At 29.3% G+C, this 25418-nt stretch overlaps 1 protein-coding gene across 1 annotated transcript in view; it reads right to left on the bottom strand.

Annotated features, from left to right (window-relative positions):
* Positions 1-25185, bottom strand: part of LOC111687490 (kinesin-like protein KIF14) — a 68105-nt gene extending 42920 nt beyond the window's left edge. Inside the window, exon 1 of the mRNA XM_046946613.1 lies at positions 23566-25185. Coding sequence (XP_046802569.1) covers positions 23566-24966 — 1401 coding nt within the window. The 5' untranslated portion in view covers positions 24967-25185. The remainder of the gene's footprint in view (positions 1-23565) is intronic.
* Between the last annotated feature and the right edge of the window lie 233 nt (positions 25186-25418).

The following is a 25418-nucleotide window of genomic DNA, read 5'->3' on the forward strand; positions in this document are numbered from 1 at the left end:
AGTCACTGTAAATCTGTTAAACGTTATTCTATTATTTTTATGTTAAACCAAAGTTTAGAAATGCTCTTATATAAAGGAAAATTTCACTTCTATTATTAAATAGCTTTACCCATTGTGCTTTGCTACCCTAAAGGCAATATAAATAAAAGATTCTTAGTACAATAGTTTTCCACATACACAATTTGTTACATATGAGAGACTCTACGCAAATTATTGCAAGTTCGCTTATTTTTCCGAACGTTAATTAATATTTTAATGTAATCTATTAAAAAATTTTATAATCTAATAGTTTACCAGATGTACGAAATTTGGTATATAATTCATACGGAAGGTGCCAAGCCCCCACTTGAAAGTCCGCCCGGTTATTCTCTAAATGTTCATATGAATGTCAAAATTCTTCGTGTAAAATTTAAAGATTCTAGCTCTTATAGTTTCTCAGATATTTAAATCTTTTTATTTAATTTATATGGAAGCTTCAAGTCCCTCAAATGAAAATCCGCCATGTTTCTTTTTACAAAATGTTCAGATGAATATTAAAGTTATTCGTGACAAATTTTGTTCTATTAGTTTCCCATATAAATGAATTTTTGTCATTAATTCGTATGGGAGGTATCGCTCCCCTCATTTCGTGCAAAATTTCTAATTGTAATAGTTTCCAAGATAAACGAATTTGTGAATTTAATGTATATGGGAGGTGCCACGCCCTCTGCTGATAGTCCGCCTATTTTTATTATAGACTACTAAATAATCGTTTAGTAGTCTACAAACTTCAAATATACAAACATACATTCATTTTTTATCCTTCACCTTCGTGAGAAAGGTATATATAAGTTTGTCATTCCGTTTGTAATTTCTATAATATAATTTTCCGACCCTATAAAGTAGATAGCGGAGTCGATTTAGCCATGTCTGTTGAAATCAATTTTTAGAGGTCCCCAGATATCGGTGAGATCCGAATCTTTAATAATTCTGTTACACATGCTTTCGAGAATATCGCTCCAAATTAGCCAAATCGGCCTATAAATAACGGAAATATGAGCAAAAATCCGAGACAACCTCTGAAAATTCCAACAGAAAAAAACATTTTTCATGTGAAATGGAGAAAGATGTACATATGTGTGTAGATGTATTTAGTTTTATTACGCTGTGTACTTTGTTTTGTATGTTTATCGTTGAGTTATGTATTTTGTTTTTGTTTTTGAGAATTCTGTTCGTATATTTGGATCATAACTGTAAAATAATGATTAATAATCGTAATCATTATTAATTAGATTATTTTTACTAAATGGGTAAAATTAATGATTAATTAACGATTATTTTCAAATTTTTAAATTAATTTTTGATTAAGATTAAAAATAATCTAAAATTAATCAGGGATTAATTAAAATTAATGAAAATAATCAAAAAAATCAAAATTAATCAAAAAATTAGTTGATTATTTTTAAGGATTAATTTTGATTATTTTCCATATATTTAGTATAATTTCCTCCCAAAAAAAGCTTTAAGTAAAATCTAATTATTTTCCCGGCAAATCCGCTAAAAATTACGTATTGGTCTCAAAACCATTTCGAAAAGATTGCAGTAATTTTTTTTCTAATATCTTGTACTGAGATCAATCTAAATAAACTTGATAAATATATTATTTTCAATAAAAGAGTCATATAATCGAATAGTGAGTAACTTGACAAACAGTTTTCCATTACACGTAATGTAAAAAGATAGAGAATTTTACCAAATATATTGAAATTAATCAAAAATAATCCAAATTAATCATTTAGAATAATCAAATTAATTATTTGATTAATTCTGATTATTTTTGATTATTTTCATTAATTTTACTTAATCCTGATTATTTTTAGATTAATTTTAATCGTAATCAATTAATAATCAGAAATTTCATACCAGAAAATTAAATAATCATTAGGATTATTTTTGAAAAATAATTTAATTGATTATTAATCGTAATCGAAATTTTACAGCTATGATTTGGATGTAGGTCAGTTTTTTTTGCGTTGTTTATTTTGTTTTTCTATGTCTTTCGTTTTGTATGTTTAGATGCCTGTTGGTTTAATTGCCTTACTTTTGGTGTAATAATAATGTAGTCGAAAAAAAAATAAAATTTATAAAACTAATATGTTTAAAATACACTATGGTGAAGGGTATATAAGATTCGTCACAGCCGAATATAGCACTTACTTGCTATATTTACAGTGAATCAACTAGTTTTTTTGCCTACCATTATTTAAGAGAATTTGTTTTTTGTTCATAAATAAGGTTCGAAAAAACAGGTTTTTAGAACAAGTGTAAATCAATGAAATACAATTATGAAAAGTTTATCAATATCATTATAAAATATAAAGTAGTTGATGAAATAAATTAAGGAATTATCAGAAAAAACACACTGAGTGCTCTTTCAAAATCTTTAACTACCACTTATGTACATGTATTTAGAACCAAAAACCAGGAATAACTATCCAGATCAAATATGCCTACTCTATTTTATTCATAAAATAAATCATTCAAATATGAGATAGAAAATCAAGATTTTTGTATGTAATAGTTCTATAGTGATATATGATGATGTCCCAATACTTAGAGTATATAGGATGGTACTTAGTGTTAGCTTTATTGAATAAGAATCAATATTATACAATTATTTTGTTATAAAATATAGTTTTACAACTCACTAAACCTAGGTCTAAATCCATTGATTTTCTAGTACATCATGTATCCAATTCAAAATTTACTCATTATTTTCGAAAAAAAAATCAAAGAAACGTTAGTTTTTATTTTAAGTCGAATATTCATAAATTCTTATAGGTATGTATATATGGCAATAAATAGTTTAAAAAATGTCCAAATTTAGAACAAAATATCTAAAAATTGTTATTTAAATGTATAAGAGTGATAAAAATTTTAAATTTTATAAAATAATACAGCAATATTAAAAAAATTAACAAAAAGCCTAAAAAATAACCAACACATTATATCAAAAATTTTGTTAATTAATATCACGATTTTACTTTTTATGATAGAAAATTAAAACATAAGATATTCTTTTAAAAATAAAATAATAAAATTGATTAATTTTTCTAAAAATAATTGTTCAGATAGTTTTTTCTTAAAATTTGGAAAATTTTACATAGGCAAATTACTTAGTTGATTCACTGTAGATATAGCATTACATTAGACATGAGGGGAAGTGCATTCATTTTTAACTACCACTACCAATTAGCGGTAGTGCAAAATTATTCACTACTTTAGAATGTTTAACAAATATATTTCAAGCTTATTAAAGTATTATTTTTTACAGCCTATAATTTTTCTGCACAAAAACAAATGAAGGGTTTATTGCAGTAACTCGATATACCACAAAAATAAGATTTTTAATAAATCGACATTTATGTTTAAAAAATTCTAAAAATATTGCATTTTCTAAACATGCTTAATAATCATATAAGGTCGATAACTATCGGATGCCAATAGATGGATATCATAAATAAAGTTTTTGAAAAAAAATTGTGGCTTATAAAGTTATTGCTTAACAATAATTGTTAAGAGTTCTAGTATATTTTCAAAGTGGCTTATCATGAAATTGAAATTTACTTTTTCATATAAGAATAATTTTGGTTAAATATAGCTAAATTATTCTACAGTAAAAACAGGTCCGGTAGTATGATTTGGTATAGGTAAAAAATATTGTAGGTGTAATGACAAAAAACATTGCATTGGTTTTGTACTAAACATTCAGATTAATATTTGTGATAATCTTGCTTTTTTAGCATAGTTGATTTTCTGCTTCTTGGTTATCGTTTCAAACATCTGAACTAATTATAATCAATGTTGTGTCAGATTTCATACATGGATTTTGAAAATTTCAAGTCCATTGCTTAAAAAATGTTTTGATATGTACTTTTTATAAGCTGATGATTGTGACATGTTTTATAAAGACTTTATTAATTTGGAGTGACTTTATATTTTGCATATAGTTTGAAATTTATATACAATAATATTTTTGGGACATGAAAGGTAATTTATAAGTAAAATTTATTATGTTTTGCAATCGAACATTTTCCACTTAGCAAGAACTTGGTAAGCAACATAATTACAAATGAAATTATTTTTGTGCAGTAATATGGTAGTTAGCTAACTAACTAACTTACTAACTAACTAACATGGTAAGCCACTTTAATTTCAAAAAATTATATTTCTTAAGATTATGACCAAAATAATTTTTTTCTTAGAAGTATACTTGTCTTATCATGTTTTATCACAACAACATAAAAAATTATCAATTCCGCTTTTATCTACATCATTATAAAGGGCTTTCTTAAAAAGTGTAAAAAATATATGTGGCATATCGAGTTTATGAAATAAAAATTTTTACAAATAGTTTAAAATGAAAATGACCCTTATATCGTTAATTAACCATAATATGATAAACATCTTTTTAAGGACAATAGATATTATTACCAGCAACTCAAAAGGCACATTAAAACGAATTGTGATGGTTTGTGGCTTACTTATCGAGTTACTGCAATAAGCCCTTCAAATATTAAAATAATATTTTTTCAACAGAGAAATGTTTCACTCAATTGAAATTTTAATGTGCTGTTTCTAGATAACCTAGAGTACTTTAAATAACACTAGCTATCTAGAAACAAAACGTATTATATATTATTGGTTTTAAGTAAAATAAGTTTTTGATATTGGAAACACTTGATTTATTTCTCCGAGGAAAGCATGTATTTCATTGAAAACTTTCATTAAAAACATGGTATATTAATTATAAGGTAGTGTTAACAGAGCAGCTGATTGTTTTTTGCTAAAACACTTTTGATATTTTTTATATGTATTTTGGCACTTTTAAGTTTAGGCATACTTTGTTTTTCTGAATTCGCCGACGACACTACCTTATAATTAATATATCTTGATTGACAACTTTCTTTTTGTATAAAGATGGAATGCCCTTATATTAAAGATGTTAATAAACCAATTATTTTAAATAATGTTTTCACTAAATACCTTTTTCCACAAAGTCTAAATATCCTACATCATTATGGCTTTTTTAAATTGTCATTTATATTTATCCGATTTAAACAAAATTTATTTTTTTAAATTGGTGATACTGTCCTAATAAATTTACTAATTGGAAAAAATTAAATAATACTCCATGCTTTTATTATTTTTAAATGGAACACCTCTATAAAGCTTAGAAATTAAACGTGTCCTAAATTAGGTAAGCACTATATATGCACGTTCAGGGTGCACTTATACTGTGAAGTCAATTCTACAAAAACAACAAAAGTAGATACTTTTGTCAAAAAATTTACATGTTGCCAACGTGTTTTTTTTAATTTACCTTACAAAAAAAACAATCCCACATGTCTAAAAATCTGTTCACGTGAAGTAAATATGTAAATGTAAAAATTATACATGAATTGAAAAATAAGGGTAAGCCCCCTTATTAACAAACAAAATTATTATTTTGTATGAAAATTTTGTTTTATAAACCTTTAATAAAATAAAAATGTTGTTTGTGAATAAGGGGGTTAGAATATTATTTATTATTACTTATTAAAAAAGTAAATAAATTATTAATTAAAATAACAAAAAATTGGTATTAGAATACAAAATTGTAAGTAGTTACATTAGTTAGTTAGATTACAAATATTGGGAACTTATAATACCGTGTAGGTCTCTACTATTGTGGTATAAGAAATATATAATGATCTCTATAGAAATGTTACCAAACCACTACCATGGAAAGTTGTCAAAAACTAAGATATATGTATATGAAAAAATCGAGTTTTAATAATTTTATTTGCAATTGTGGGATGTTTTTACTCTCAATTGATTAGTAAAAAGTTCCCTATAAATGATAAAATAGATGCATATTTAAGACAAATAGTTTGTGCAATTTTTGAGTATTTCGCACAAATTTACTATAGATTAAAATGAATATAAAATTTATTTATTAATTTTTTATCCTAATGATCAGCTGTTGAATTGACTTCACCTTATAAGTGCACCCTGTGCACGTTTTTATTTTCCCGGCAATTTTTTATTAACCTACAATATATTAAACATAAAATACATACAATTTGAGAATATTTTGCAAAAAAAACTCATTACTCATTTTAAATGTTAATTCTTTGATTTTGATAGGATCTTTGGCACCGGTATTATTGTGGTATAAGAAATATATAATGATCTCTATAGAAATGTTACCAAACCACTACCATGGAAAGTTGTCAAAAACTAAGATATATGTATATGAAAAAATCGAGTTTTAATAATTTTATTTGCAATTGTGGGATGTTTTTACTCTCAATTGATTAGTAAAAAGTTCCCTATAAATGATAAAATAGATGCATATTTAAGACAAATAGTTTGTGCAATTTTTGAGTATTTCGCACAAATTTACTATAGATTAAAATGAATATAAAATTTATTTATTAATTTTTTGTCCTAATGATCAGCTGTTGAATTGACTTCACCTTATAAGTGCACCCTGTGCACGTTTTTATTTTCCCGGCAATTTTTTATTAACCTACAATATATTAAACAGAAAATACATACACTTTGAAAATATTTTGCAAAAAAACTCATTACTCATTTTAAATGTTAATTCTTTGATTTTGATAGGATCTTTGGCACCGGTATTATTTTTACACTTACAGCCGGTTTAGTTCTAATACGAACATTTCATTTCATTACGATCAAGTTTAAAATTTGGTTATTATAAAACATTTGAATTTTGAAACATTTTACTATCGCAACAAAACATTTACAATATTGATTCATGTAGTAATGTGTTTGGTATTAACCCTAAAAAATAAACAAAAATAAAATAATTTTATTAAAGAAATATTTATTGAAAAACAACATAAAAATGTATTTAGAAATTTAAAGCCTTGTCTGCAAATTACAGGGAACACATATTTTGGTATTATTGTTGCTGTTTTTTGGCCAAACGAAAAGCATTTGTTTATCGTCTACTTTTGACATTTTCTTTCGTTTATTATGAACGAATTCACGTTCCAACAAGTAAGAAAATATTGTCGAACGATTTAGTGTTCATAATAAAGCATTTATTTTTATGTTAAAAAAAACGTTCATTATTTTTAAGAATAGAATTTTATAAAAAACAGGCTGTCATATTAAATCTTAACAAACTAAAAATTAAACGAAAAGTCTTTAAGGCAATCCTGCCAACATTATAAATTAGAATAAACCTCATTTTTATTCAACGTTATACTTTAGAGCTGTATCCTTTCCTTTTTTCTGTACGGACACTTTTTAGTTTGATTATAGAGGTTTTGCATTTAAAAAATCATTTGCAAGAATATTGAGTTTAATTAATGTTAATGTTTTAAATATATGCTTTACGGACAGACTGTCGAGAGTTTTAACGTGAGCACCTGCCGTGTCGGCCTTATCTCACGGTGGTCTTTTTCATCCACAGGGTAGACTTGAGAACGGTCTACCATCGCCCCTTTGTCTTCAATGAAGACTCAGATGGCAATTTTTGCACATTGGCTATGACCGGTTCATGCGCAAGTACTTTGCCGGAGTACTCGAGCTATCTAATCTCTTGCCAAAGCAGTCACGTTGAAAGACAACCACACTACTATGGCTCTGTTGATTCGGCAACAGCACCTAGAGACGTAACCGGTGGACCGAAGCACGATCCATCAATAAGCCGTAGACATTGTTCTTACTCACAGTGACACGCTGTGGCAAGTCTGATATGAACAGAGTAAACTCTGAACATATCTGGACAAGGAAGGAAAATTAATCGGTATCACTTGTATATGATACCTTTCATCCCTCATCATTCAACCCAGCACACATCTAATTTATTCGACACATTCATAGAGAAAAACATACGACACACTCATTTAGATATACGGGTGGACGAGGCCCGCATACCTCTACATTCATTCCGTATCATATACAATTGACTCCAACCCATTTCCAACGCTTGGTCCCACAGTCACTCCTCTGTGGGGTATCTGTTGATTTTCGGCAACAGCACCGAACTTATCCCGAAATATTGACTATTATCATGCATTAGTCTTTTAACCGCCACTTACTCTTCCGGAGAATTTGGGTTTAAACCACAGCCACTACGTGGATCCCGAAGGAACCTCAACCAACTGACCAGGCCACCCGTAGTACCAGATTAGGTGCTCTGGTCTGACCTCTGGCAATCTATGCAAGGACTAAGCCAAACAGTAGACTGTAACCAATTTTTCAATCCCGGTCAGATTGGAGGTATTTTCCACCTCTATATACCCCGGGATTGCAATAACACCAAGGCGGAGGTCTCGCCAAGGTAACATGCCCCCGGGGGGGATGCTTTACGGACAATTGTTTGAAAGGTTTATTCACAGCCTCTGCTGTATGAAACTGATTTATTTAATTACACTGTAAGTACGTCAAAAAGAAAAACGCCGAGACACCTAAACTTAATTTTGGGTCGTAGAATCTACGCATATTTCGTTTTTAAAGTATGAACATTTATAAGCTGATATTTTATTTTTAAAATTTTAAAAAAGTTTTTACGCATAGACATACGAACGAATTATGAAAAACTATATACATATATGCATAATAATTCAAATGGACTCTAGTTTCATGTATTTATTTATTTTCTATGCATGTGAGTTTGTTTTTTAAATTTACATAATCAAAAATCACCTCAGAAACCGTTTAAACTTTAAAATTCAATATCTCAAAAAGTGAAACAGGTTAGTGATAGAATAGCTAAACTATCTATTACTGAGAAAGGACTATCTGGAGCACAGAGGAGGAAGTTGAAAAAGATGTTTCAGGAAATCATAGTTAGTCAATCCAACGACTCTCCATAGGAAAAATCGGACTTTATCACAAGATCTGAGGCAAAGAGGATCAGGTCTCCAGAACGTTCCCACGACAATTGGATCTTCGCTCCGGAACGATCCGAGTCATACTCGGCCAAAGATTGTCAACCCAGCGACAGCTGTATCAACAAAATTTTTTTCCCCAGGAAAGAACTATCGGCCACAGTCGATCTGTTACAACAACAGGTCTCCCGAAGAGTTGACAACTGAAAATAAACCTAAGAAGAGAAAGAGCACAGTCGAAGCCAAGCCATACTTCACTCAAATTAATTGGTTCGCCACGTCGCTAAGCTGGGACTGGCAAAGAAGAGTCCACTGTCTAATGGGACGTGTTTTACAGGAAAAAAAACCTGACGGAACTTTATTTGTAATAGGTATCGACCAGAAATCTATGGCTAGTATTGCCAAGAATAAAGGTAGGGTTTACTTCGTCTCTATATCTGTCATATTCAAAATTGGAAAGGTGCCGATTGGAAGGACTGTTACAAAAGCCCCATGATAATTAGATCTCCGCTCCGGAGCGACCCGACTTTCATCCAGCGAAAGATTGGTAACTCAGCAACAGCTGTATCAACCGAAAGTTTTTTTTCCCAGGGAAGAACATCCAGTTACAGCCAACCTATTACAACAAAAACAACAACGCTGAGGAGTCAAATCCTAAAAGCGAGGAAGTTACCACTCGCCAAAAGCAGGTGCAGTTTCCCTTTCCAAAATTGGGAAGGCGCCGATCACTAACTCGCTGGAAAACAGTTTAAATGAATGACAATGGTTGAGGTGGCTAAAATTAACACAGCCAAAATACATACAGCTTTAATACAGGAACTTTGGACGATTCGCAACAAGGTTTCTGGATTAAATTACATAAATTTCCAACTTTTCTAAACCATTATAATAAGAAAATTTTAATAGGTTATGATGCCAACAATCGCAAGTCCTCATGGATTTCCTTAATACTAAAGACTTGTTCACATCGAACCTAGGCAATAAAGCTACCTTCTATATGTTCATAAGAGATATGTTTAGATTCAAAATACTACCGCCGCCACCAAAGCCGATAGTTTCGGAATAAGTCTAAAACTAATTGGACAATGTTCGGTTTCTTACTAAAGAACCGTTTATGTCTGGACAATTTTCAATATCGAAATAAAAAGGATATAGCCAAAGTAGAAATGCTTTGGTTTAATCGTGCCTTGGTTAAATCATTCCTGTAAAATTTTTAGAAGTGTTGTTCGCTCTTTTGCACTTCATCAAAAAATTATCAGAAAATGCAAGCGATAAAATTGGGTAGAAGCAATACGGTAAGGTATCAAAAAGTCCCCTTTTATGGCTTCTCACTTAATCCATACTCTACATACTTAATTTCTATGTTCAATATTATAGAAATTTCAAAAAGTACCATATGAAGAACGAAAAAGTAGCAAAAAGCCCCCTTTTATGGGTTCCCACTTAATCCAGGCACTAGTGCTGCTCTCGCTCTGCTACTCTTGCTCTGCTGCTCACGCTCTGCCTTGTTTTTATAAACAAGAGTACAATGACAAAATTTACCGTATAACTGTGTATTTTGTTTTTTGCAATTTCTGTTTGAGCATGAATAAAAAAATCAATTTTGATGAAATTTTCAGAGGTTGTCTCGGATTTTTGCTCATATCTCCGTTATTTATTGACCGATTTTCTGATTTTAAATAGCGATATTCCCGAAAGCATGTCTAACAGAATTATTAGAGTTCGACCGAACTCAAAATTTCGAAAGTTCGACCGAACCCGAACTTTGTTCGGTTTTCAAAGTTCGGTGTACACGAACTTTTTTCTTAAATGAAAAATGCATTTATGATTAAAAAGTAATAAATTTATAACTTTTAAAACCAAAATATGAACATCCGGAAGAGTTTTTGAAGAGGGTCTTTAATTAGCAATTGGGACAATTATCAACTAATACCGAATTCCAGAGAGTGATAAATTTCTAATAACAAACCATTTTTGTGAAATGCATATATCTTAATACTTTATTTTTGGTTTTTAAACGATTTATTGACAAGATATAATTCTGTGTATTATTGTAGTCTAAACATTATTGTAACACGTTATTGTAACAATTTTTAAATGTCATATTATGATTAAATACCGTCTAAATATTTTATCATGATATTTTTGTATTTATCATAATATTGCTATACATGATCATATTATGATCCACGGTTATCAAATTTTTGTTTTAAATATGTATCGAAATCAAAATGAATTTTATCGAATTAGTAAAATTACAGTTTCTAAAAAAATATAGAATATATATATATATAATATAAAGATACAATACTTAACACAATTACAATACTTAACACTATTCACAAATTTCAATTTGCCGATTTATATGAAATTTTGGTTCATAAAAAAAATTAAGTATAATTTCATAAAAATACTAGTATTTCTAAGCCTGTTATGAACGTTAATCATTTTATAAAGCGAACACTATATGGAGGCCATGTCCAAATGTAAACCGATTTTGTCCATTTTGAATGCCAATCAAACTGCAACAATAGTTTAGGTCCTATTGTCCTTTTAAGAGACTGACAGTCTCTCTGACTGACAGACGTTCTAAATCATTTGAGAATAAGGAAATAGAAAATTTCAATGCAACAAATGAGATCAAAGATTTATAGAAGGGTGTGAAGTTATATTCGTCGGCCAAATACGTCCCACAACACATTTGTCAAATACGTTCCACATACTGTAAAATTCGTTTTCAAAATAATTTAATTTTTTAATAAAACAAACTCCAAATAAACTGTTTTTGTGAAAAAAGTAAAAATATATAAAAATATATTCCGAAAATAAGTATGTAAAATAAAAATTAATTAAAATAATTGTATGCTCATCAAAAATGGTGGTTAAATATAAAATTTTCAAATGAAAAAAATCGACACTTTGATAAGACATGAATCGTGGTACCGGCAGACCGGAAGTAGGCCAGGACTAGTTCTTTCCAAAAATATATAGTTTATATACAATTCCAGCTCTGGATAATTTTTACAAATTTTTAAAAAAAACATAAAATTTTGCCAAAAATTTAGACTTTTTCAAGTGGCTCTAACGGGTATTTAGAAAAGACATGAATCGGGGTACCGGAAGAGTGGAAGTAGCCCAGGACTAGTTCATTTCAAAAACATATAGTTTATATGCAATTCCAGCTGTGGATAATTTTTACGAATTTAAAAAAAAAAAAATCAAATTTTGCCAAAAATTTAGATATTTTCAAGTGGCTCCAACGGGTATTTGGAGAAGACATGAGTCTGGGGACCGGAAGATTGGAAGTAGCCCAAGACTAGTTCTTTCCAAAAATATATAGTTAATATGCAATTACAACTCTGGATAATTTTTACGAATTTTTTTAAAAACACAAAATTTTGCCAAAAATGCTGAAATTTTCAATTTGCTCCAACGGGTATTTAGAGAAGACATGAATAGGGGTACAGGAAGAGTGGAAGTAGCCCAGGAATAGTTCTTTCCAAAAACATATAATTTTTACACAATTCCAGCTCTGGATAATTTTTACGAATTTTTGAAAAAACATTAAGTTTTACAAAAATTGGAGTAATTTAAATAATTTAATATAGCTGAATTCTTTTCTTGTAAAAGATTTACAATTCCAGACAAAACTTCACTACATCTACTAATACAAAAAATTTAATTTTAAAACTATGCAATGATCATTTGGAGTGGTCTTGGATTGCTGAAAAAATGTCAAATTTTCTCAACAAATTGCTTTTTTCGGCTTTTTTAGATTAATTGTGAAATATTTAGTTTTTTTAATATTATATTATATATTATGATTTATTTATTTGTATTTCAAATACTTTATCTTTGGAGTTATATTACATTTTGATTTAATTTAATATTAATTCAACATTATTAAAAACTTTGATATATATTATTTTTCACAAAAATTACACAATTTCTTTTAAATATGTTAAAATTTTGTTCATTCTTGGTCTCCGTTGGTAGCAGATTAAACAGTTGCAGTCCTTTGTAAAATAGTACCCTCTTCATTTTATTGCTAGTAGCTTTGTGCAGTCTAAAATAGTTCGCATTTCGTAGATTATAGGGCTGTATTTGGCTGACATAAGTTAGCTGATCTGTTACGTATTCTGGTGCTTTTCCCATTTTCATTTTGTATATAAATATCAATGTATTAAGTTGAAGCCGCTGCCTATTATTTAACCATTTTAAAGTGTCCAGCATAATTTGTATTGGTGTAAACCTATTGCACTTTATAATTGACCTCATAGCCTTGTTTTGTAGTTTTTGTAGTCTCTCAATTTGATTATTTGTAAGACATGAATATAGAATTGTAGAACCGTATTCAAAGTGTGGTTTTATCATTGTATTGTAAATGTTTATTGCAGTTATAGTTGAAATTTTATTTCTTATTCTCTTAAAGAAACCAATTTTTTTAACCAATATTTTTGCATATGTATTCTACATTTTTCAATATTCACAATTTTAAATTGTGTTTTTATTTTTGCTACTTTTCTAGAGCCTTTGTGAAACCTTTAAGTTTTAAAAATGTTTTTATTTTAAGAAATTCAACTGACTTTTTAGATAAAGTCTCTAAAAAAAATAAAAATCAAAGATTTCACAACCTGCAAAATTATGTCCTTCAAGAATTTATATAAATCATATATAAAAAACGCGTTCCTAACCACAAATTTACAAAAAGGCCCAAAACGATCAATCCAATAGAACAGATGCAAAAACATTTTTAATTTGTTTAAAATTTACACAATATTTTGCTACCTGTATCACTCTCATCATAAATTCACAAAAATTAAATTCATAAAAATTAAATTCATAAAAATTAAATTCATAAAAATTATGAATTACCGCGTTCGCGAGCGATATTTGTACCTATCCTGATATAAATTAATTCACAGTATTTCAAGTAAAACAAAACCTTTTTGGTTTAATCAATTTAATTTTTTGTTTGATTGTTGATATATGAGAAATTATCAAAGTTTTTTAAATTTCCCTTTTTCCCACCCCTTGTACCTAGCATCAAAAAGCATCGCTCTATAAATATTTAATTCCTTGAAACTATAATTTTTTAATTCCCTTATAAATCAAGCTCGCAGAATTCAGATATTAACAGTTTTTTCTTAAATTGTACTAATTCTGAAATGAAATTTCTTAAAATTTTTTAAAATAAATCTTATGCGCTAAATTTAAATTATTTTTACAATTACGTGCAATTTTTTTCAAATAGTAATATATTAACAATACAATTTTAAGGATTTTTTTTAAATAATTAAATCCCCTCGATCAAAATGATAAACGCTATATATATATATAATATGTTTAATATATATATATATATATAATATATAATATATATATATATATATATATATATATATATATAATATATTTATATATAATATATATATATATATATATATATATATATATATATATATAATATATATATATATATATATATATATATATATATATATATATATATATATATATATATATATATATATATATATATATAACATACTAATAATTTTATGGTAGTAAACGGATTAAAGAAGTTAACACTTTAAAATCAAATGCTATTTCTTTGGGAAATGTTAAATATAGTTCCTCAAGAATATATGAAATACCCAGGAAGTACATACAGCATTCTTTTTTTGTTAGTCAAATGTTTTACTCACTGCTCATATGCTTAGATTTTCTATTGTCCTTCAAATAAAATATTGTCCTTCAATAGAGAAACATAGAGAGGAAACCTGTCCAAATTTTTTGGAAAACATAAAGTAGGCTGTTCACACATATTGGTACTGTGTATTATTGCAGTGGTCCCTTCTGGATGGCTGTGGTTTAAACACAAAATTACGGGTTATATCTATTCGGAATAAGTTAGGTGCTGCTGCCGAAAAAAATAACAGATACATAAGTGAACATGCTTTACGTGAACACCTGTCGTGTTGGCCTTATAGGACCATTGGGTAAGCTTTTGAGACGACTCACCACCACCATTTTGTGCTCCTTATGCTTTGCTAATGTACTCGAGCTAACTAACCTCTGACCATTGCTTAACTAAAGAGATGCAAAAGATCACTTCAGTATTCAACAACGAATATGTGATTCAGCAATAGCACCTACAGACGTAATCAGTGGATACACAGTGGTCTGGCATGGACAGAATAAACCCTAAATACACCCTGACATGGAAGGCAAATTCATTGGTATCACATTTATAAGATACTTTATATACATCAACATTCAACTCTGCACACCGACACACTCATTTGTTCAATTCACAATCAAGTTGTATATTGTATCTACTAAAGTGTAGTAACAGTGATTGTGAACAGATTTTTGTAGCAAGTCATAAGTTTCTGTTCACAATAAAAATAAAACAATCAAAACAATGTCAAAAGTAAAAAAACCAAAGAATATTCAACTAATCAAACGAGCAAAATAAACCAAATTAATTTCATTTTTATTTAAAATTCTATTATTTTCATTATTCAACATTTTAACTAATAAATAAACAGTTTTTAATAAAATTTTATTTTTGCTTTGGTAAACAGCTGTTTGTTTGTAATTTCTGTGTTACCACTTTATCGTTTTTTATGCCAAAATCGATTGAATTTTTTATTTATATGCTGAAATAAACAATTGACAACACTGAATTTTCTGACGACATTCGAAAAACATATGAAAAATTGTCGTAAAAGTTGTATAGAATTTTTGCATAGAAAATACCAACAACATTGTTATAACTATTGTAGCAGCTGCTGACATACAACACTACAACATCGATTGTGAATTGAACAATTGAGACTAACATCTGAGTAAGTAAGGTCCGTAAAATCCTACATTCATCCCGTATGATATACATTTGACACCAACTCATTTCCAACGCTGTTATCTCAGCTATAGCACCGAACTTATCACGAATTATAGACTTTACCGTGCACCAGTCTTTTAACCAATATTCTCTTCCCGGGTTTAAACCGCAGCCATCACGTACATACCGAATAAATTACTGAATGAATCAAGGGTATATGAACATCGCCACACCCAAATACTCGTAACAATGTCGAGGGTTTTCTCTTGAATTTGGGTCACCTACATCTGTTTATTTTGCCGAAGTTATGTAAAATTTAAAAAATAAATAAAAAATTGTTGTGGTGAATAAATTAAAATGTCGTTACCCAGCAAACACAGAGTGTTCATGTAAAGTCTAGAAAGGTAGTAAATGAAGCTATTTTTAAATTTTAAAACTCTAAATCGAATGTAAACGTTAAACCAGTTTCTCTTTTAAAGAACAGTTAATGTTTAATATTAAATAAAATTAATAACATTTTTAAAACGTTTGATTATGTGTTTGTTGGGTTATTTAAAATATGGGGAATATACTAATACTACCATAAGTTTTTCTACTACTACATTCAATCGACGTAGGTTTTTGATAACAGACTTAGGTCCTTGACAGCAGAGTTTCCGCTCTATATACTCTAGGGTTTTAACATTCACCTACAAATTTATTTTGTTATCTTATTTGTAAAACACAATTGTTTCACGCAATCGATTAAAATGTGAAAACTAAGTAACAAATCTATAAAAAGTACATACTTCTATACTAGATTAACAAAATTTCATTACTAAAGTACTTCAAAGTAATGCAGACGCTAAGTACTAGTCACTGAAAAGTAACTGGTTATGTAAGTACAACCCTTTAACTAGTTTTAACGCGTATTCTCCAAATATCCGTTGGATCCACTTGAAAATTTCTGAGAACTAGTTTTGGGCTACTTCCACTCTTCCGGTACCCCGATTCATGTCTTCTCCAAATACCCTTTGGATCCACTTGAAAATGTCTAAATTTTTGGCAAAATTTTATGTTTTTTTAAAAATTATCCAGAGCTGGAATTGCATATAAACTATATGTTTTTGGAAAGAATTAGTCCTGGTCTACTTACCCTTTTCAGGTTCCCCGATTCATGTCTTCTTCAAATACCCGTTGGAGCCACTTGAAAATGTCGAAATTTTTGGCAAAATTTTAGTTTTTTTAAAAATTCGTAAAGATTATCCAGAGCTGGAATTGCATATAAACTATATGTTTTTGGAAACAGCTAGTCCTGGGCTACTTACGGTCTGCCGGTACCCCGATTCATGTCTTCTCAAAGTGTCGATTTTTTTCATATGAAAATTTTATATTTAACCACCATTTTTGATGAGTACACAATTATTTTAATTAATTTTAATTTTACATATTTATTTTTGGAATATATTTTTATAAATTTTTACTTTTTTCACAAAAACAGTAAATTAATTAAATTAATTTGGAAACGAATTTTACAGTATGTGGAACGTATTTGACAAATATGTTGTGGTACGTATTTGGCCGACGAATTTAACTTCACACCCTTGATTTATAGTCGAAACTACATAATTCAAATTAAAGGTTTCACTTTTTTTTAGCTTTTTAATCACTTTCTGGTTAACACTTTTTCAAATCAGTCGAAAAAAGGGAACGAAAAGGCGTTCAGTACCTATGAATATCGGAAATTTATTGTACAAATTTTTTTAATTAGCAATTGGGGAAATTATCAACTAATTCCGAATCCCAGAGAATGATAAATTTCTAATAACAAACTATTTTTGTGAAATGATATGCATCTTAATACCTTTATTTTTGGTTTCTTAATACCTTATTTTGTGGTTTTTAAACGATGTAATTCACTTACTGACTGACTGATTCATCATCCCACAGCCTAAACGGTTGAAGCTAAAGAGCTGACATTTGGACAGGAGATTGGTCTCACAACGAATAGATCCACTAAGATTTTTGGAAATTCGAATGTTTAGGGGCTAAAAAGGTTAAAAACGGGTAAATTCGGTAACTTCATATCTCCTAAACTAGTCAAGATACAAAATCAGTAAAAAGCTTATCGTCGTTCACTTAAAAAAAGGAGGATAGGTGTCTGGTACTTTTTTCAAATTCGACCCCTTTAGGGAAAAAACTGGTAAAAACTGCATTTTGGTACTTTTTTGCACCCCATGTATCTTTTAAACCAAAGAACATACAACAAATATTTTTGGCTTATTCATAACTTAACGAAAAAATAAAAATACGTATTTAGTACTTTTTGGATATTCGAACGCTTAAGGGGTGAAAAATGTACTTATTTTTGGTCATTTTTGCATAAAAGGGGGCTTTTTTGTACGTTTTTGTACTTTTTGCAATATCTGTAATATTGAACCTAGAAACATGAAAATAAGCATGTATGGCCCGGATTATGTAAGGACCCATAAAAGGGGACATTTTGATAATTTTTCGTTCCTCAAAAAGTACTTTTTGAAATTTGTATAATATTGAACCTATAAGCACGAAAATTTACTTTTTGATTTTTTGCATAATATTGAACCTAGGAATGTGAAATTAAACATATATTTGCCGAGATTACGTGAGAACCTCAATTAGAGAACATTTTGGTACTTTTCGTTCTTCAAAAAGTACTTTTCGAAATTTCGATAATATAGAACCTAGAAACATGAAATTAAGCATGTATGGACCGGATTATGTGAGATCCGATAAAAGGGGTATTTTTTTACTTATTTATTTAACCGAGCCCTTATGGGTCATATATGGTTAAAAGTTTTATAAAAATGTGGAAGAATTCATAAATGCATTAATATTTACATATAAGAAGATATAAAAATAATATAACTATTAAACATTATAATATAAAAAGAAAATGTACCCAGGATTATGGGACATCCTTAAATTAAGAAGGGATTTATTACTTAGTCCGAAACTCATAGCCTTTGTCTTATTCACGTTAATGTGTAAAAAATTGTGACCCATCCAGGAATCGATACCAGTCGACGTATAATTAATACGTTCATTCAAGGAATCAAGAAATTGGCTCTCACCTAAGAAAAGTAAATGAATATCATCTGCATATAAGAAGATATCAGAGGTTGGTAAATTAACATGGCTTATAAAATCGTTCATGTAAGGTACGTTTTGAAATTTCTATAATATTGAACCTAGAAACATGAAATCTAGCATATATGGCCCGGATTAAGTGAGATCCAATTAAAGGGGTGTTTTTGATACTACTTCTTGGTATTCAAAAGACACTGTTTGAAATTTCTATAATATTGAACCTATAAATATGAAATTAAGCATGTATGGACCGGGTTAAGGGAGATCCGATAAAAGGGGTATTTTTGGTACTGTTCAACGTTAACATTTTTTTGAAACACCCTTTACCATACTAACGGACTTTTTTTATTCTCTTTTCCTTACTTCTTTTTTTCATAAATTTGCTAACAAGCACCAAAATAATTTGTTAAAGATCACTCTAGTTTTGACAGTCAAACAAGTGTGACCTTTTTTTAAAAAAATAAAAATACATAAAAATAAACCATAAAAAAGTATTAAAATAGCAAAAGAAAAAAGTATAAAACAGTTAATGAATGAATTTAATTGTTATGAAAAATAAATAAAAATTTTAAATTTTAACAAAATAAACTACACAAATAAAATAAAAATTATAAAATCAAATATAAAAGTGTTTTATTTAAAACAAAAAGAACTAGCGCAACTCCAACAACAAACAAGTACTTTTTGGTTCTTCAAAAGGTACTTTTTGAAATTTCTATAATATTGAACATAGAAATATTAAATTCAGTATATATGGCACGGATTAAGTGAGATCCCATAAAAATGGCGATTTTTATACTTTTTATACCCTCCACCACCATCAGTGATGATAGAGGGTATATATCAGTTTGTCATTTCGTTTGTAACACTAAGAAATATTCATCTAATACACAACAAAGTATATATATTCTTGATGCTTATGAAATACTGAGTCGATCTAGATAAAACACGCTCACGTTAAAACAAAACAATGGAACTCTACAAAATTCACTCAAAATATTCATTGTTATCCTAAGCAGTTTGATATTGAAAATAAAAAAAAAATAAAATTTAAGACAACCTCCAAAAATAAAGCGATTTTTCACATATTTATTTGTCCTTTTTACAAAAACTACTGCAGTTAAATTGATGAATTTTGTCAGAGATACATCTATTGGTGAGAGAATTAACATTGTTAAAAATCGGAAAAATCGGTTCATAATTTCATATACCTCCCATACAAATGTACATATTCCCGGAAAATGTGTTTATTGTTAATAACTTCCGTTACAATATAGATATCTTCACAAAATTTTACAAATTAAAGTTTTTTGTCAATACAATTCATATCAAGGAAAAAATTTTTCCATCGGTCATAGCTCCATAATTCCATAAAACTCACCATACATTTGTTTCTATACAAGAGCTTAATCTTTACGGAAAATCGCCAGAATCGGTCCAAAATTTCATATACCTCCCATACATAAGTACATATTCCCGAAAATGGGTTTTTGTTAATAACTTCCGTCGCAATGTCGATATCTTTACAAAATTTTACAAATTAAAATTCTATATTAATAGAATTTTTTCAGAGGAACAATTTTTCGGATGGGTCCCATACAAGGTCCCCACTCGAAAATCACTTTAGTGCACATAATTAATTACCAAATTAAGATATCCATATAAAATTAGGTACGGGTATTGATCCCACATAAAGAAATATTACTATGAAATTTTTGTTCGATCGGTCCATAATTGGTCATAGCTCCTATACAAAGTCCCCTCCCGAAAATGACTTAAACGTGCATAACTCATTACTTAATTAAGATATCGATGTAAAATTTTGTACAAGTATTTCTCTTATATGCAGAAATATTACCATGAAGTTTTTTTGGATCGGTCCATAATTGGTCATAGCTCCCATACAAGATCCCCTCCCGAAAATCACCTTAACGCGCGTAACTCATTATTAAATTAGGATCTCCATATACAATTTGCACAAGTATTGCTCATATACAGAGAAATAATATTGTGAAATTTTTTCCTATAATATTTGGCATAAATACTATTTTTGTAGACATAAATATTATTTGAAAATTTTTTTTTACGATCGGTCCATCTTTGGTCATAGCGCCCGGATTAAGTGAGATCCCATAAAAGGGATGTTTTTGATACTTTATCGTTCTTCAAAAGACACTGTTTGAAATTTCTATAATATTGAACCTAGAAATATGAAATTAAGCATGTATGGACCGGATTAAGTGAGATCCGATAAAAGGGGTATTTTTGGTACTTTTCGGTTCTTCAAAAGGTACTTTTTGAAATTTTTGTACAAGTATTAAGTAAGATCCCATAAAAGGGGTATTTTTGGTACTTTTCGGTTCTTCAAAAGGTACTTTTTGAAATTTCTATAATATTGAACATAGAAGCATGAAATTTACTATGTAGAGCCTGGATTGCGTGAGAACCCATAAAAGGGGGCTTTTTGGTACTTTATCGTTCTTCAAAAGATATTTTTTGAAATTTCTATAATACTAAACCAAGAAATATGAAATTAGAAGCATAAAATTAAGCATGTTGCGGTACTTTATCGATCTAGAAGCATGAAATTAGGTATGTAGAGTCCGGATTAAATGAGATCCTATAAATGGGGACTTTTTGGTACTTTATCGTTGTTCAAATGGTACTTCTTGAAATTTCTACAATGCTGAATCTAGAAACATGTAATTAAGTATGTATGCCCCGTGAGAACCTATAAAAGGAAACTTTTTCGTTCTTCAAAAGTACTTTTTAAAATTTCTATAATATTAGACCCAGAAACAGGAAATTAAACATGTCCCGGATTAAGTAAGACCTTATAGAAGGGGATTTTATGGTACTTTTGGTACGTTCTTCAAAAGGTACTCTTTGAATTTTCTAAAATATACAACATTAAAAAATAGAGAGGTTAACACAATTTTACAATGCCTATAAAACGGCTCGCTTACAAGGTAGCGGGTTATAAGCTAGTATAATATAAAGATAATATACTTAAAATACTTAACACAATTCACAAATTTGAATTTGCCGATTTATATGAAATTTGGGTTCATAAAAAAATTAAATATAATTTCATAAAAATACTAGTATTTTTAAGCCTGTTATTCTCAAACGATCTAGACATATCTAGATCGTTTGAGAATAAGGACCTAGAAAATTTCAATATTACAAATAGGATCAAAGATTTATAGTCGAAACTAGATAATTCAAATTAAATGTTTCACTTTTCTTAGCTTTTTAATCACTTTCTGGCTAACTGTTTTTCAAATCAGGCGAAAAAAGAACATTTTAAAAGGCGTTTTGTACCTATGTATATAGGAAAAAAGTTCGTGTGCACTTTCAAACTTACCGTAGGTCGGGTTCGGTGTTCGGTAACGAACGAAATTTAGAGTTCGGACGGAATTTACTAAAATCCATTCATATTCTAGTGTCTGTGAATATAGACAATATATTTTTTAACAAATAAGTTGCGGTTAGCCATTAACTAAAGAATAAAATGTCAAAATTCAAGCGTTTTTGAAAGCTGTCCAAAATCACAGGAATTTGCCAAAAAAAATTGAGCAAATTCAGAATGTTATTAGCAATTTTATAAGAAAACAGTTTGAATATTAAGAAACATAAATGGAACTGAATATAGAGTCAAAATAAAAGCGAACAGAAGAGATTTTATAAAATTTGCCTCCAAGTCAAGTGATTCTGTAGCAAAAATTAGAGAAAAAGTGGGTGTTAAAGCAAGACTAGCTACAGTAAAACGAATTGTGAGATGGGCCAAGGCTTTAGAAATATTGAAAAAAATAATTAAAGTCACTCCAATTGCCACCCGTAAAGAGAAATCCTCTTCAGTTTGCACGTGAACACATGGTTATAAAAACTATATCAACATCTTGTTTTTCGGATAAAAAATTTTTAATTTAAAAGGTCCAGATCGATATAATCATTATTTTTATGATTTTTGAAAGGAAGAGCTCTACCTGAATCATTTGCATAGCTGTTGAGGATGTGGGATGTAGTGATGGCCAATTTCGTATTATGAAACATGTGAGCTTAATTTTCTTTCATCTAGTAAGAATTGTAATAATTGTAATACCATACTGGAAACAGCTTTTTTCACATTTTCGGATATCTTTTAACCATTGCCGTATATATTTCAAAAATATAATGCCCAAATCCATACCGCTAGGGCTGTAAAAGGGTGTATTCGAAGCCAGAATGTATAAATTTTGGAGAGTCCTCCATAATCTTCTCATCTATTTATTATCGAAAAGGTTTTGAATATTTTTCTCGTAATGTGTATAGATCGGGCCTAAGAAGAAGCCTAAATTTAAGGAACTAAAAAAGCTTGGACCGAAATTTCCTTGTCATTATTTAAATATGTTTCATTCCTAAAACCTTGTAAAAATGTTTATAAAAATAAAAAGTTTCATGAAAAATGCAATTTGTTGTTGTTTTTGTCATTCTCAAAAAAAAAAAAAAAAAAAATAATAAATAAATAAAATCAACAGAAATTTCTTCTCCATTTGGACCCTGTAACGTTTTACAGATCATATTAAAAGAGACACAGAATGTATTGTATACTTTCATGGATCTACAATTTTTCAAATTTATTAATTCAATAATTCTAAATGAATTTAAATTTAAAATGATTAAAAACTTCTGTAAAGGCTGGTACACTTAATTTGCAAATAAAATCGTACTCACCCTTAAAAGCCACGTAAGAACGCTTTCTCTATATGGTACGAATACAGAACTATTTCGATCATCTGAAAGTGCCGATATAACCTTTCCTAATGTAAGGAGACTTTTATTGATATGTACTCCCTCGCGTATTCTTTCACTGCTCGAACCACTTATACGTTCACTTCCTGCTAAGTCAACAAGACTAATTTTACTGCGTCTAGATTGCTCAATTGTAGTGCTGTCCTTGCATTCAATGGAGTCCGATTTATTTATTTTAAGCATTATATTAAAAATAGAATGTGAACGGGAACTTTTGTCATTCAATCCAGTAGCTGCCGTAGCACGCTGGGAATTACCAACAATTAGCCAATTTCGTAGGGCCTCAAACGAATCTACTGGATGTACACTGAGATCCACGACATATGGGCCCCAAATAGGATGTTCGCGGACCTTAAGAGCCTTTCTGTTCATTTTAATAGGCGTTCCACCTAAAAGTCTTCCATTAGTACTGTTTTCCATGTCTTGTGAAACGCAAAGTAGATCATGGATTTTTTCATTATAAATTTCAAAATAACTGACTTCGACTTCAGCGTGGAATTTTTCTTTTTCATTTTCAATATACTGAAATAGCTCATGGCAAAATCTTGGAATTATTCCTGCATCAGCATTCATTTCAACTTTGGGTATATGTTTTTCTTGTCTGTCCAAACTTTCCAATGTGTCAATGCCCATCATGCTATATGATTTACCAGAACCAGTTTGACCATATGCAAAAAGACATGTGTTATAGCCTTCAAAAGAACGAACAATTAATGGCTGCGCTGTTTTTAAAAAAACATCCTTTTGATGAGCATAATCTGGCGAATCAGGATTGCAACTGGAGAAAACATGATCATATGCAAATGAATGGCTGACACCTGATGATGCATCAGCACTAGAGCCAACCATAACAGTCACTTCGTTGTTATTTACCTTTATAATATTCGATACAGAAGCAAGCAAACACTCCTTGGCATTTAATGGTCTAACGCGTACTGCAACTTTCAAACGATCCTCAACATCATTATTTTTTCGACTAGAATTCATAAAACATTGCTTAGATTTCTTTGTGCTTCGTCCACTAATTGGTGTGGAGCATGCATTCGCACTGCGAAACAGAGATGATGGAGTGTAGCAAGCATTTATAACAGAATTTTTAGATTTGCAACGTGATGTTGATGGTGACGATAATATTGGGGAATCTTTTAATAATTCTGATTCATTAAGATCATTTTTAACACTATTAATATTTTGATTTAAACGTTTTTGTGCACAGCTAATTAAAACGCCATCCCGCAATGTCGTCTTTCCATCACTAAATACTGCTTTAGCATTGTTTTTTAAAATTCTATTCGGAGACATATAGTAACGTGAGTTATTCATGTCCCAACTATATTTTAAAAATTTCCAAAAAAAATTGACCGCTTAATATTTAAATTATAAACTTCAAAATGTCATATCTGCATCAAGAGATACAAGCCGAGACGTTTCAAAAGGCGGCGTATGGCCGCCCGTAAAAATTTACAAGGCGTTCACTGCTGCCTTCTAAAAAAGCTAGCCGCCTTAGCCTTTGTGTGGAAAGAAGCCTTTGTCTATATTAAATATATGTTCATTATGCTAAATGTCACATTGTTATCATAAAAATAAAAAACTAGCAGGTAAAGACAGCATTTATTACGTTACAGCATCGTTATGACAAAGTTGCCTAAACAATAGAACAATTTGTATAGAATTTGGTTTTTATACAATTAAAATTGATTTTTAATATAAGTTTTAGTAAAATTAGTGTTTATTTAAAAAATTTGAATTTAATTTTGTTACCATATATAGCAAGC

This window comes from Lucilia cuprina, chromosome 2, assembly GCF_022045245.1.
Source record: "Lucilia cuprina isolate Lc7/37 chromosome 2, ASM2204524v1, whole genome shotgun sequence".
NCBI classification, from domain to species: domain Eukaryota; kingdom Metazoa; phylum Arthropoda; class Insecta; order Diptera; family Calliphoridae; genus Lucilia; species Lucilia cuprina.